This window comes from Neodiprion lecontei, chromosome 2 (genome assembly GCF_021901455.1).
Source record: "Neodiprion lecontei isolate iyNeoLeco1 chromosome 2, iyNeoLeco1.1, whole genome shotgun sequence".
Classification (NCBI taxonomy): domain Eukaryota; kingdom Metazoa; phylum Arthropoda; class Insecta; order Hymenoptera; family Diprionidae; genus Neodiprion; species Neodiprion lecontei.
In genome coordinates, this window is record NC_060261.1 from 20088881 (window position 1) to 20103545 (window position 14665).

The following is a 14665-nucleotide window of genomic DNA, read 5'->3' on the forward strand; positions in this document are numbered from 1 at the left end:
TTGTTGAAGATATAAATTTGAAAAACTGGTAAATTCGAAAAATTAACGACGGAGCCAGGAATCGAACCTGGTACCTAGCGACGCTTTACCGGAGCCTTACTCCACTAGACCACCTAGCCGCCCTGACTCTGATGTCGTTAATTCCTCTCATCACCAGTAAGTTCAAATTTGTTTTCTTGTGCTGTTGTATGTGTGAATATCAAGTGTTCTTCCTCTTCGAGCACAACTGTAAGAATGTCTGTAAGTGTGTTTACATTTTGGAATCTTACGCTTCTGATGCAAGGCCCGTAAGATAGTCAATGACCGTCTAATAATTGAAATGCGGATATGCATTATCAATATCAACATTAATCACGAGGCCTTTTCATTGTTAAAGATATAAATTTGAAAAACTGGTAAATTCGAAAAATTAACGACGGAGCCAGGAATCGAACCTGGTATCTAGCGATGCTTTACCGGAGCCTTACTCCACTAGACCACCTAGCCGCCCTGACTCTGATGTCGTTAATTCCTCTCATCACCAGTAAGTTCGAATCTGTTTTCTTGTGCTGTTGTATGTGTGAATATAAAGTGTTCTTCCTCTTCGAGCACAACTGTAAGAATGTCTGGAAGTGTGTTTACATTTTGGAATCTTACGCTTCTGATGCGAAGCCCGTAAGACAGTCAATGACCGTCTAATAATTGAAATGCGGATATGCATTATCAATATTAACATTAATCAATCCGTCGTTAATTTTTCGAATTTACCAGTTTTTCAAATTCATATCTTCAACAATGAAAAGGCCTCGTGATTAATGTTAATATTGATAATGCATATCCGCATTTAAATTATTAGACGGTCATTGACTGTCTTACGGGCCTCGCATCAGAAGCGTAAGATTCCAAAATGTAAACACACTTACAGACATTCTTACAGTTGTGCTCGAAGAAGCAAAACACTTTATATTCACACATACAACAGCACAAGAAAACAAATTTGAACTTACTGGTGATGAGAGGAATTAACGACATCAGAGTCAGGGTGGCTAGGTGGTCTAGTGGAGTAAGGCTCCGGTAAAGCATCGCTAGATACCAGGTTCGATTCCTGGCTCCGTCGTTAATTTTTCGAATTTACCAGTTTTTCAAATTTATGTCTTCAACGATAAGCATATGGCCGCTGATGTCGTCGACGAAGCTGCTTTTTTAAAAAGGTTCCACGGCGAGTAAAAATTTGTCACCTTCGTCGATGAGCAGTTGCTTCAGAACACGACCAGCTAGATATGGATCTGGAAGCGTGCTGTACGTGACTGTAGTAAGCTGATAAGCCTAAGTCTGAGATCATCATCAGTCGCGAAAATGCTTTAATAGTCCCAGTCGTCTGAGTGAACTTAAATTTGGCAAAACATTTTGGTGATGATACCTTTTCAAAATTCTGTTTTACTGAAAATAGTAATGTGAGATCTTTCGTTAGCCGCTTGAGCGACTTTTATCGCATGATACATTATTTCGTTCTCATATTCATATAACAACCATTTCCACCCCGTCCAGCAAAAGTCACGTACAAACCGACAACATTCTCCGGTACCGGGTTTTATAAACGATCAGATTAACCGCTATTAAGAGCTGAGCTAAGAAATGCTGAGTCAGGTATAAACAGCTCCCCCTGAAAGGCCCTCCAAGAATAATCCAAATGTTTCATCAAAAATTATTACAAACCGCCCATACTATGAGCATTTCAAATAGGTTACTTAATAAGCAGTATGGACGGAAGTTTGAAAATAACAATAAGGTATCGTTTGCTTTATTCTAGTTAAACAATTGCTGCGACTGAAAACCCTCAGAACACCAAGTCACGCTTCAGCGTAGGACTCGACCTAGATCTTCGTCAAAGGGTCCCACTCACATTTCATTGGCTCATTACAACGCCCATTTATAGAACTTAGTTGAAGTTGCAGGCTTCTGGATCCTTTGACCCAAGAAGCCACGTCTTTCGTCTTTCGAATCACGGGGTGCGTGGACGGGGATGTGAGTTAGTCCTTTTGAGTAGAATAACTGTGAGAAATCTTAGTTGTGACCGGTCTGAAGTCTCAAGGTTTCTCGTTAACATCAAGCGTTTTGATTTGAACTGTCGACTGAAAAAATTCACTATCGCTTGATTTTCAACTTCACCGTTCTTCACTAATTCTTGTCGTTCGATGCAAAAACACTGTGAGATTCTTCAAGTTTATTACGGAAGATTAAGCCTTGGTCAACAGAATCGCTTAATGAAGACGATTTTTCTTGACCTGGGTGAATTGTTGAGCAATATTATTCTTGGATATCAAAGTCGTGAACAAAAAAAACCACTTTTTTTGTGTTAAAGTTTCAGCCCGGATGGGAGCCCTCCTCAGAACAATTTATTTCAGAACATCTGTCACTAACGAAAATTTTAAAATAATGTACAACTTCGTTATAACCAAATTAAATGTGAGAGGTTTAGGTAATAAGCAGGGATGTTTGTGCTAATATGAATGAGAGGAATTACCTGATGATAAACTGACACTTTCAAGTAACGAAGAACAGGAACCAACTAGTGTGTGGTGAATGCGTGTTAGAATAACCAAGTAAAACACAAATGTTCATTTTTAAAAAACACTACGACAGCGATACGAAACTCCCAAGCATTCATCCTGGTTGTTAATTGAATAAAAACACACAACGACCGTTTTAGGTTTTGAGTCTGGAGCACTTTTGAACGTGTGGAGCGTCCAGTGTGTAGTGGGGAAAAACCGATATCAGTCATTATCAGAGCAAGCACAGAGTCAACGGGTTCAATAGAAATCAGAAAATGTTAAGACGGTAAAATAGAGAGCAAGCTCAGTCGGTAATAGATAGTTACGATCGGTGTATCACAGAGGTGTAAATAGTACTCAGATGTTCAATATTTTGACTTCGATTGACAGAATTGGGATGTGCAACAATATTGCACATTTTTAACAATAACCTATTCTAATACAATGGTTCAACGTCTTTAATGCTGGCTTGACAATAATTGAATGAACGATCAAATTCGATGGCATGTCTAGTCAGTGCAGTATAAACATCCTCACGTTCATGGATATTGAGTTTATGTTCAGTTATCCTGGTGTCCAGTTGCCTACTTCTTTGACCTATGTAGGACATGTTGCATTGGTTGCCGGGAATTTTATAGACTACACAAGAACGCATACACGGGGGTACAGGGTCCTTACCAGAGTCAAACATAGAGGATAGATCATGTGCACTTTTTCCCACAAATTGGATTTTATACTCAGAGAATATGCTGTTGAGTGACTGAAACAAACCCGCAACGTATGGGATGGTGACAAAATTTTTTTGAATAACTTGTGCACCAGATGCATCATTGTTGTTGTTAGAACTGATCGATGACAAAATGGAATCGTATTCAACCTGTATATGTTTGTTGAGCGAACGAATTGAATAGTCGTTCTTACGTAGTACCTGATGAATCAAGGACATATTTTTGTGACGAAATTCCCTACTTGAAAGTCGAATCGCTCTATCAACCAAACAATAAATCGTTCCAATTTTGTAAGATCGGGGATGGTGAGAATGAAAATTGAAGTACCTTTGTGACCAGGTAACCTTATGGAACCAGTCACTTTTGATGAGTTGGTTCCCACTGACGATCAGAACCTCCGAAAAGCTAATTCAATGATTACACTCTATTTCAGAGGTGAATTTTAATCTCGGATGGAATTGGTTGAGGACAGATAGCATTTCGTCAACTTTATCAGAAGGGACCGCTGTGATTATGTCATCTACATATCTGAAATAGAAGGGAGGCTTAAAGTCCGGTTTTTTAAGACAATATTGTTCGAGTTCATCCAAAACCATATCCGACAAAATTGGAGAGAGAGGCGAACCCATCGGTAAACTATAAGTTTGAGCATAGTTGTTCTGATTAAATTTAAAAATGGCAGCCTTAAAACAGACGTGTAATGCTTTTATGAGTTCATTGAGTGGGACAGAAATCTTGTCCACCAACTGATGCCAACGCTGCTTCACCACGTTGATTGCTAGATCTTGTGGAACATTGGTGAACAATGACACAACATCCAGCGAAACCAACACATGATCATGTGGGAGACGAAAGTTCATGATAGCTTTAACTAGAGCAAAACTGTCTCTGACACGTGACAGAGGCGGGACAAGGTTGTTACCAATCCATTTACTAAGGAAGCGAGCTAGATTGATGGTAGGACTGTCAGTGAAAGAAGCTATAATTCTTACCAGTGTATCCCGTTTATGAATTTCAGGTAGCCCGTAGGCTCCAGGTGGAAAACAATCAGTTTTTGGAATTTGCCGTCTAAGTTGGTCAGAAATAAGTTTACTTTTGGACAAATCCATTGTTAATTTTTTAAGTTCCCGTAGAATTACTTGTCGAGGGTGTGTTTTTGACACACGACACTAAAAATTGCAATCGGTTTTCAATGCTCACAAGCCTTCTCACATTAACAAGCTAGCTAATATTATTGAGAACAAAAAAAGACCTACTTCTAATTCAATCGACTCGACCTTTGAAAATTGGATTGTGAACCGTAGTAATACGGAAATTCCTATCAATGTTGCTGATGTGCTATAAATGGGACCCAAGTATGGCATTCCTTCTGAGTCCCATCGCATTCCAACCAACAAACTTATCTCTGATTTTGAATCCAAGATCTCTTTTATTCCCTCTGACCCCCGCAATATGGCTCGGCTAGATTTTACAAACGCCTTAAAAAAGTTCATCAACACCTCTTTTCTCATTCACTTTGACAAGAATATCCTTGACAAGATCAAAGAAACTAAAATCTTTCATAAACATAACCAGGATTTACTTTTTTTGAAGGCAGACAAGGGCAACACGACTGTTGTTATGAACAATCAAATGTATGAGGAAAAAATGTTGCATCAACTCTCTAACAACACCTACAGAGTTGTTAGATATGATCTTACTTGTACCCTGCAACGTGAAGTTAAAAAATTAACAATGGATTTGTCCAAAAGTAAACTTATTTCTGACCAACTTAGACGGCAAATTCCAAAAACTGATTGTTTTCCACCTGGAGCCTACGGGCTACCTGAAATTCATAAACGGGATACACTGGTAAGAATTATAGCTTCTTTCACTGACAGTCCTACCATCAATCTAGCTCGCTTCCTTAGTAAATGGATTGGTAACAACCTTGTCCCGCCTCTGTCACGTGTCAGAGACAGTTTTGCTCTAGTTAAAGCTATCATGAACTTTCGTCTCCCACATGATCATGTGTTGGTTTCGCTGGATGTTGTGTCATTGTTCACCAATGTTCCACAAGATCTAGCAATCAACGTGGTGAAGCAGCGTTGGCATCAGTTGGTGGACAAGATTTCTGTCCCACTCAATGAACTCATAAAAGCATTACACGTCTGTTTTAAGGCTGCCATTTTTAAATTTAATCAGAACAACTATGCTCAAACTTATAGTTTACCGATGGGTTCGCCTCTCTCTCCAATTTTGTCGGATATGGTTTTGGATGAACTCGAACAATATTGTCTTAAAAAACCGGACTTTAAGCCTCCCTTCTATTTCAGATATGTAGATGACATAATCACAGCGGTCCCTTCTGATAAAGTTGACGAAATGCTATCTGTCCTCAACCAATTCCATCCGAGATTAAAATTCACCTCTGAAATAGAGTGTAATCATTGAATTAGCTTTTCGGAGGTTCTGATCGTCAGTGGGAACCAACTCATCAAAAGTGACTGGTTCCATAAGGTTACCTGGTCACAAAGGTACTTCAATTTTCATTCTCACCATCCCCGATCTTACAAAATTGGAACGATTTATTGTTTGGTTGATAGAGCGATTCGACTTTCAAGTAGGGAATTTCGTCACAAAAATATGTCCTTGATTCATCAGGTACTACGTAAGAACGACTATTCAATTCGTTCGCTCAACAAACATATACAGGTTGAATACGATTCCATTTTGTCATCGATCAGTTCTAACAACAACAATGATGCATCTGGTGCACAAGTTATTCAAAAAAATTTTGTCACCATCCCATACGTTGCGGGTTTGTTTCAGTCACTCAACAGCATATTCTCTGAGTATAAAATCCAATTTGTGGGAAAAAGTGCACATGATCTATCCTCTATGTTTGACTCTGGTAAGGACCCTGTACCCCCGTGTATGCGTTCTTGTGTAGTCTATAAAATTCCCGGCAACCAATGCAACATGTCCTACATAGGTCAAAGAAGTAGGCAACTGGACACCAGGATAACTGAACATAAACTCAATATCCATGAACGTGAGGATGTTTATACTGCACTGACTAGACATGCCATCGAATTTGATCGTTCATTCAATTATTGTCAAGCCAGCATTAAAGACGTTGAACCATTGTATTAGAATAGGTTATTGTTAAAAATGTGCAATATTGTTGCACATCCCAATTCTGTCAATCGAAGTCAAAATATTGAACATCTGAGTACTATTTACACCTCTGTGATACACCGATCGTAACTATCTATTACCGACTGAGCTTGCTCTCTATTTTACCGTCTTAACATTTTCTGATTTCTATTGAACCCGTTGACTCTGTGCTTGCTCTGATAATGACTGATATCGGTTTTTCCCCACTACACACTGGACGCTCCACACGTTCAAAAGTGCTCCAGACTCAAAACCTAAAACGGTCGTTGTGTGTTTTTATTCAATTAACAACCAGGATGAATGCTTGGGAGTTTCGTATCGCTGTCGTAGTGTTTTTTAAAAATGAACATTTGTGTTTTACTTGGTTATTCTAACACGCATTCACCACACACTAGTTGGTTCCTGTTCTTCGTTACTTGAAAGTGTCAGTTTATCATCAGGTAATTCCTCTCATTCATATTAGCACAAACATCCCTGCTTATTACCTAAACCTCTCACATTTAATTTGGTTATAACGAAGTTGTACATTATTTTAAAATTTTCGTTAGTGACAGATGTTCTGAAATAAATTGTTCTGAGGAGGGCTCCCATCCGGGCTGAAACGTTAACACAAAAAAAAGTGTTTTTTTGTTCACGACCTTGATATTCAAGAATAATATCACTCAACAGAATCGCATTATATTAAGTTTCAACAATAACAATCAATTATTCTACCATTCACAATTAATAAGGATTCAATCATTTTAGTACTATAATTAAATCATAAGCGAACTAAATTGAACAATAAATTTTCGACACATTTGCACAAGTGCCAAATTCATAAAGTGGCTCATTACCATCGGCTCGAGATCAACAACCCTTTTGATACTGAGGTGAAGATCTGATCCCGATACAACTCATCACTGATCGATTACATTTGACGAGTCTTAGTCTCGATGATCCACACATCTAAAGCTAAGGTTATTCGAGTAGTTTTCTTCAATAGTGTGCGAATCATTGCTTTCATCATTCTTTGAACATAAGGTCGTAACCTTCTCTTGTCGCCAATAAAGACAAAACATATTATTACGTGAGCACTTTAATGTAGAATTCGTGGCTAATTGGAAGTAATATCCTTCGAGATACTTCGAGAAAAAGTCTCTTGTTTTTAGCTCGGCCCATCAATTTTCCTCATTTCAATTATTTGTTCGTTTCTTTGCAAAATTCACAAGTCTATTCGTGCAAGTATATGCATGGGATTTTGGTGCTTCATCCGCTATCGTAAAAAACAGATAATTCTGGATATCTCGGTTCCTACGGTAGGTAGCTGTAAAGGTAAAAGCTGAACTCAAAAAATGAGCCATTAATTCATGCTTGCGAATGTATATTGTCAATTGTACCGCTCTCTTTATTTTATCAATAAATTGATCGAATAAAACTTGTGGAGTATTAAATTCAGATCAATTATTTTTCCGCATGATTTTACGATACTAAAATTACACGAGATAGAAAGCTGATTTCTATATACTGATGATAATTTATACACGTTTTGGCATTCTTGTCGATGGGCCAGGCTTATTGATGTCATCTATGTCGTGTTCATTGATATCGCAACTTCCTCAGTCAACATCTTCCTCTGTTTCTGAATCGTCAGTCGAAGCTCCGTTGCATTCAATCAAAAGCGATTTCGATTTATTGCAGTCATCTTTCTCTGCGATAATTGTTTGCAACTGCACGATGCTTGTGAATAGTTCTCCACTGTAATGTTCACATATTACGGAGCATTCAAGTCCAGCTTTACGACAACCACAGGATGTTCTATGTTCTCTTTTGAATTTACACCGTATTGATTCCAGTAGATTCTCGACCACGCGTTGTCCCGAACGAGATATGTTACGCCTGCTCATTGTCTCGAATGAGAAAATTAGAATCCATCCTTCACCCCAAGCAAGAAATGTCAGGACTGCACGCAGTCCCGATCGAGGAAAGTCAAACAAAAGTCAAAAGTCACGGCTCGATACTTTTTAAAGCTCGGAGAACGTTGTTGGGTTCGATTTTAAAGTATTGTTACAAAGGGTGAAATCACCCGTTTTGCCCTCTCTTTAATGATCTAGTAGTCAGCATAGATGAAAGACGTTTATAAACCTCTTATGTCTTTCAAAAGAATAAGGTTGCTGCGTCAACCAACATTATTGTAAAAACAGTCTTGTTTCAGACTTTAAACGAGAAACACATATCTTGCATTAAAGCATTTTCACAACATTTTATTCACGCTCTTGATTTCTTTTGACTTGATAATTAAACTCGCGGATCCATATTTATTTTCCGTAACGTCAAAGTACGTTACAGTATCAAGAACCAGTACTAGATGTCGTGTTATCATTTTTAAAATCCAACAGGTTTAACTTGATGCTTCAGATTACGGGTAAAGGGTGTAAATCTATAATGATGAATATGTATCTGTAAATCAACTTTCTCTTTTTTCTCATTGATACTTTCATCGTTTCTACGGTTCCGCTTTATAGCCAGAAAGTTTTTTCATTATTAATTTATAGCCCAACTGCTATTGTATTATTGACGTCATTCTTACGATATTTCTACAGTGAAATTACTGGATTATATTACACTAGCAGTATACGGCAGTATTGGGACAAGCGTATTATTTTGTATTATTCTTTTATAGTATTCTTAACTAATCACCTTTCGGAGTGAAAATGGTGTAAATATGATTATATATGTAAACACGTGCAATCATATGCAACTATATTCCATAATGTATCGTTAAATATAACACTATGTATAACCATATACAACTTCATATGAGTATACATTGTAACGTGGCAGTTTTACTGCGCGTTCCACACGGCTCCCCGAACTTTAGACGGACCACAGACTTAGGGAGCACGCGGAGTAGACCGCGGCTCATTTCGAAAAAGAGCGCCAGGACAACAGTCACGCATCCGAGACTCTAAGAGGGGACCATCGCCGGTTTAGCGAATAAGACTTTTCAGGATTTTTGTTTATTTTTTTTGGGTGGCGAGTAAATGCGGCTTCGGACAGGGGATCGGCAGCAAATCCGAACGACGTTACTGGATGGCAATCGCGGCGGATCGCGACGAAAGGAGGGCCTCGCACGAGGCTACGGAGAGAGCGTCAACGGAGAGCTCTGCCGCGAGGGAATCCAAGGCGGACGAGATTCCCGTTGGTGGCCGGCGAGCCGTAGCCCCCCCCCCCTCCGTCGCCCAACTGACGACAGGTACCCTCGCGAAGTCATCACCACGCCCATCCAAGCTACGGGGTACCCGAGACTGGCCAGCCAATCAACACCCCGCGACAGCGGAATTCAACGATAACGATACGCTAGATTGTAAGAATTGCGTAACGAGAACCCCAATGCGATCGGGAAAATTTTGACTATGGATGGCGCCTATGTTCGGGGCATGTTCGAATTGCGGCTCCGATTTGCAGGACTCGTCACTTGAGTCCTGGCGACAGTTCGCGACGGTTGAGTAGCGTAAAAATTCAAAAAAAAAAGAAAAAGAGACTTGTGTGAGCGATATGGCAGAAACTGGAGTAGGAGAGTTCCTCGGGTGGCTGCGGAGCGGTAAGCGCTTATAATTCTTTGCGGGCATATTTCGAGCGCAAGTTAAATTGGCACACTGATAAACGGTCGGCCCACGTAATCTTAGAGTTAGAGTAGCGCTCGAAATCTGTTTGCCGATCTCCTTGAGGATGACCGTAGCCTGAGTTTTCGCGATAACGTGTAGAGTCAAGGGGATCCCTGTAAAGTCTCGCGTCGAGTCACGGTTTCGAGTGGGGAACAATTTCGGAGTGAAATTGAGTGCGGCCAAATTCCGCTGCACAGGGTCTCGTCGAGTCTGCGTACGTAAAAAGGGTGGTGAACTTTGGGGAAAATAGGGACTACGACTGGAGCTCGGATGCGTCATAATACGCTATACACTCGCGCGATTAGAAAAGCTTCCTAGAGTGATTAATTTGGTCGCGATTAGCGCGTCGAGTCACGTCTTTTTGATTTAGTTTATGAATTATTGTGCATCAGCAAGGTGGCGACTGGCGCCCGTAGAAATAAGAAACCAGCTAGATTTAATCACAATTGCGATTAGCGCGTCGAGTATGATCTAGATTACGTTTTTGTTTAGCGGTTTATAATTAAGTGACGAGTAGCGTCGTAGTTGAGGCCGATCGCGGGCAGCGCATCGAGTCCGATTGTGTTTTTGGTTTTTGCGAGTTAGGGTATTATTAAGACGGCGACTAGCGCACGTAGGCCGTAGAGGTCTCCTAGATTTATTCATTTTTTTTTTTATTATTTGGTTTGTATCTCCCTTGCTTATTTCTTTTGGATTAAATTTAAACCTTTGTATTTGGAATCGCGAAGGACGACTTGCGCAGTCGTATGATTATTTTTATTTTTATTTTTTTTTGTAATATCGCTGACGAGAAATATATTATTGGAACTTTATAGTGATTTGGCCAAACCACGCGTTGGCTTACTTGTGTTACATCTCTCTCTACCCAAAAATTACCCCTCCCCTCTCCGCGGTACTGAGCTATCGAGTATATGGTCGCGGTATTTCGCATTACCGATTTCGAGGCGTGTTAATCACGCCAGGCGCCCAACAAATTTCGCGATATTGTCTTAGGTCCAGGGTACATCGTGGACGCCGATTTATTGTGTACGAGGTAAGTTCTCGGTCATTTTCTCCGAGTGACCGAGGTGCAGAAAAATCCACGTCACAACATATATTATTATACATTATCGTATATGATAAGATATGTTTTCATATGTAATTTTGTATAAACTATTTTTACCCAGGACGTGCTTTACTGTTCCACATTTACAACATAATATACAAATGTCGATGTATGTAGAACTGTAGGTAAAAAAAAGAAGTTTATTATGAACATTTTTCAATAAAAATACGGGTACAAATTTATTTGGGAAAGAATAGTTTATTAAATGAACAAGTATAAAGAAAGGAAAACAAATTAAAAGGACATAACTTCAATTTAACTGACGAATAAGTCATTGCAAGGACTTAGATGGCGAGAAACAAGAAGTGAAAGACCTAGTCTTACTCATGATCCAAACGTATGTAACCCAAATATTTGTAGCTACAAACACTCATCACAATATGCAATACTAATGATGTCACTGACACTTGACAATAGCTGTTTAAATGGCAAAATTTGATAACGTCGCGCATCGTTTGAAATTCATTAGGATTTGATTATGTCATATTTGAAAAACGAAATCACTTATTGCCGAAAATATGTAAACTGATTATCACAGTTATTCATGTAACAATTATTAGTAGAAAAATATAATGTGCTTTTCAAAACTATCTTATGACCGACTTCCAGAATCTAGGGAGTATAATAATATAATATTTGTGAATCCATGTGGTCGCATCTAGATACAATCATAACGCGCAAGTTTTTGCAGCGTTTCTCCCTACATTTCTATGGATGTCGATTCGTATCAACCACTGGAAAATTCAACCTGAGCACATTTCAAGTTTTGCAATTTCCTAGTTTTTTACGGGAATGTTTCTATGCAAGTGCAACTGCTTTGTCGGCTTCTATGTTAGGATTCTTCACAGTTATAATGAACAAAGACAACTTTGACGATTTCTATCTTAGATAATACTTGAATCATTTCAATATCGTACATGATATACATAAGTGTTAAGAATTGAGTCCTCTAAAACCTTCATTGTGTGGCAAGGTAGAATTTATTCATCTCTTTATAGAGCTAAATTAATACAGCCGAGCTTGGTCAAAATTCAAATTCTCACGCCGAGTGCCACCTTAGATAGAAGCACATGTACTTGAGGTAGTAACACACCAGCTGCGGTCACGAGGTGGCTGAGCGTTTGCATATTTATTCATACGTTGCAACTAGTACTGAGGGTATGGTGAAGTTCTCCATTCTATATCGCGCATACGCGCCACCATAAAGATAATTTTACGTAGCTTGGTGAACGTGGGTAAGTTGAAGGAGAGAGTTGAGCAAGAATAAGTGATTCAGATAATAAAGGTATTGTTCTTTATAATGAACACCCTTATTTTGTCAAACCTCTCCAACTTCCACCCAGAATTTCGCTCTCCTCAATAGCCAGAATACATCGACACCGAACGGCATGACCCGGTACTAAAACAAAGCCGTGAGCTAGGTCAGTAAAATTATTTTTCTGGCACTCAATAAACGATCATTTTTCAGTAAACAATTCGATTGAATACGATGAGATTAACGACACACATTTGGCTGGATTGCGGGTTCAGCTCATAGCTGTGGCGAATCTTGACGATCCGTGTTACGATTGAAACTATTTATTGATAAAATTGAAAGGGGCAATACAATTGACAATCAACATTTGTAAGCGTGAATTAAAGGCACTTTTTCGTCATTACCTGTTTCCCCTTACAGCTATGAAAAAATGCCTCTCGTAAAAGTTGTAGATAAGGTTTTCCCCTGAAAAACTAAAAGAGGAAAACGAAAACCCATCTAGTTGGAGCCGAAATATCAAGGATTACGTGTTTCTCAAAGTAGCGGACGAAGCACAAGATAAGTTTGTTGAATTTCGGTAGATTTGGGCATCACTTCTGACTTTCTATTTGTCCTAAAAAAATGTACAATTTAATTCGTTTCGTAGATGTCAGCTACTTGTCGAACTAATTTAACTGCACTTCTGAAATTATAATTCATTCGGATTACACAATTATTATAATTGCAATTAAAATTTACTCAAGGTAAGTTTGTTTTATGGTTAGACTATATTCAGTGATAGTGAAACGAGATATAATATTCTATCGATTCAATATAAAACATGAAGATATTCTTTTTTGAATAGGGAGAACGAAACATTCGTACACTTACGCATAGTAAGGCTTGCAAAAAAAAAAAATACAAGTTAGCAAATATAGCCGTATCGATACATGGTACTGTAAAATAAAAAATTGTACATCGGTGATGAGCTTCTTGAATGAGGAGAAGATTTGGGTAAGGTTTACTAGAGGAATTACATAATTCTCACAATCTGTTTCTAAACAAACTACGATGGTCATCGTATTTGTTTATTATTTGGCTTGATAGCCAATAGGTCTATCCAAATTGAATGTCGTACAGAAACAGAGAAATCTTTTTTTAAATATCTATTATCAAGAGGGTGAAAGCTTGTGAGTACGGGCAAACAAATAATTGCTTGCGATAGGTCACATAAAATTAAACCGACCGTACATTTGAAGTTTTTTTTCTATCTTGCATAATTCACAAAACACATGGAAAAAATTGATAACTCCCTCATGTTTGAAAGATATTTGAATCCATCATAAGATATTCGTATATTTCAAGCAGCTCTACAGATTACAACAAATTCAAGAATAACCCATGTTTCATAGCATCAGAAAGGTAACCTTCCTTGTCAATTAAGTTTTCGAACCCTCACCCTCTGAATTATAAATTTTGTATCATAAAAACCAACTCATTCGTAGAGGCATTTCTGAATTATAAAATCTAATCGGAGGAACGCCTTTACGCATAATTGATTAAGTGCTCAAACGTGCAAATATATTCGTTATCTAACTTACCAAGCATTCAGGTTCTGAAGCGTAGGATCCGTTCTGGAAATATTTGTTCGGACACTCCGACCAGGGAAGTTCCGATTGGAAGCTCTGTACGGAGAGATTAGAGACCACGTGTCAGAATCAAAGTGTGTGGAAAAGTTTGTAGGAATGAGTGTTCAATTTTTGTCACGTTTTAGCCAGACCTCGGACCTATCTGAGACCGTAATATCTTGAAAATTATTCACAGAACATCCTAGAAAAAAGGAAGTAAACAAAAAAAAAAAAGAACTGAAAAAGATACAGATTAAGGCGGGCTTGAATTTGTTGCTTACCAGGCAGTGATTTCAACCTCAATAGTACGCATATAAGGTTTTCGATGAACGGAAGTAAAAATAAAATATTTACATTTACATTGCGTAAATTATTAAAAACATCAGGTTAACCGTGAAGTGAAGAGTATGTACTATACGGTGTTATTACCTATACATGACAAACCACACGTTTATTTCAGGTATAGCCATATTGTCAACTTAAAGTGGAAAGCAACCCTCCGTATAATGTTTCAATACTTTCAGTCAATTGAATAGGAGAAACTGAAATTGGAGGTGACATCTGAGAATATGTTATCATAACGTTTTTTGAGTATATTACGCAGTTTACCCCGCAATTCAATCGTAATAATTG

At 38.5% G+C, this 14665-nt stretch overlaps 1 protein-coding gene across 1 annotated transcript in view; it reads right to left on the reverse strand.

Moving 5' to 3' along the window:
• Positions 1–14665, reverse strand: part of LOC107225548 (sodium-dependent neutral amino acid transporter B(0)AT3) — a 511620-nt gene that overhangs the window by 326200 nt on the left and 170755 nt on the right. The window contains exon 9 of the mRNA XM_046730574.1: positions 14006–14089. Coding sequence (XP_046586530.1) covers positions 14006–14089 — 84 coding nt within the window. The remainder of the gene's footprint in view (positions 1–14005; positions 14090–14665) is intronic.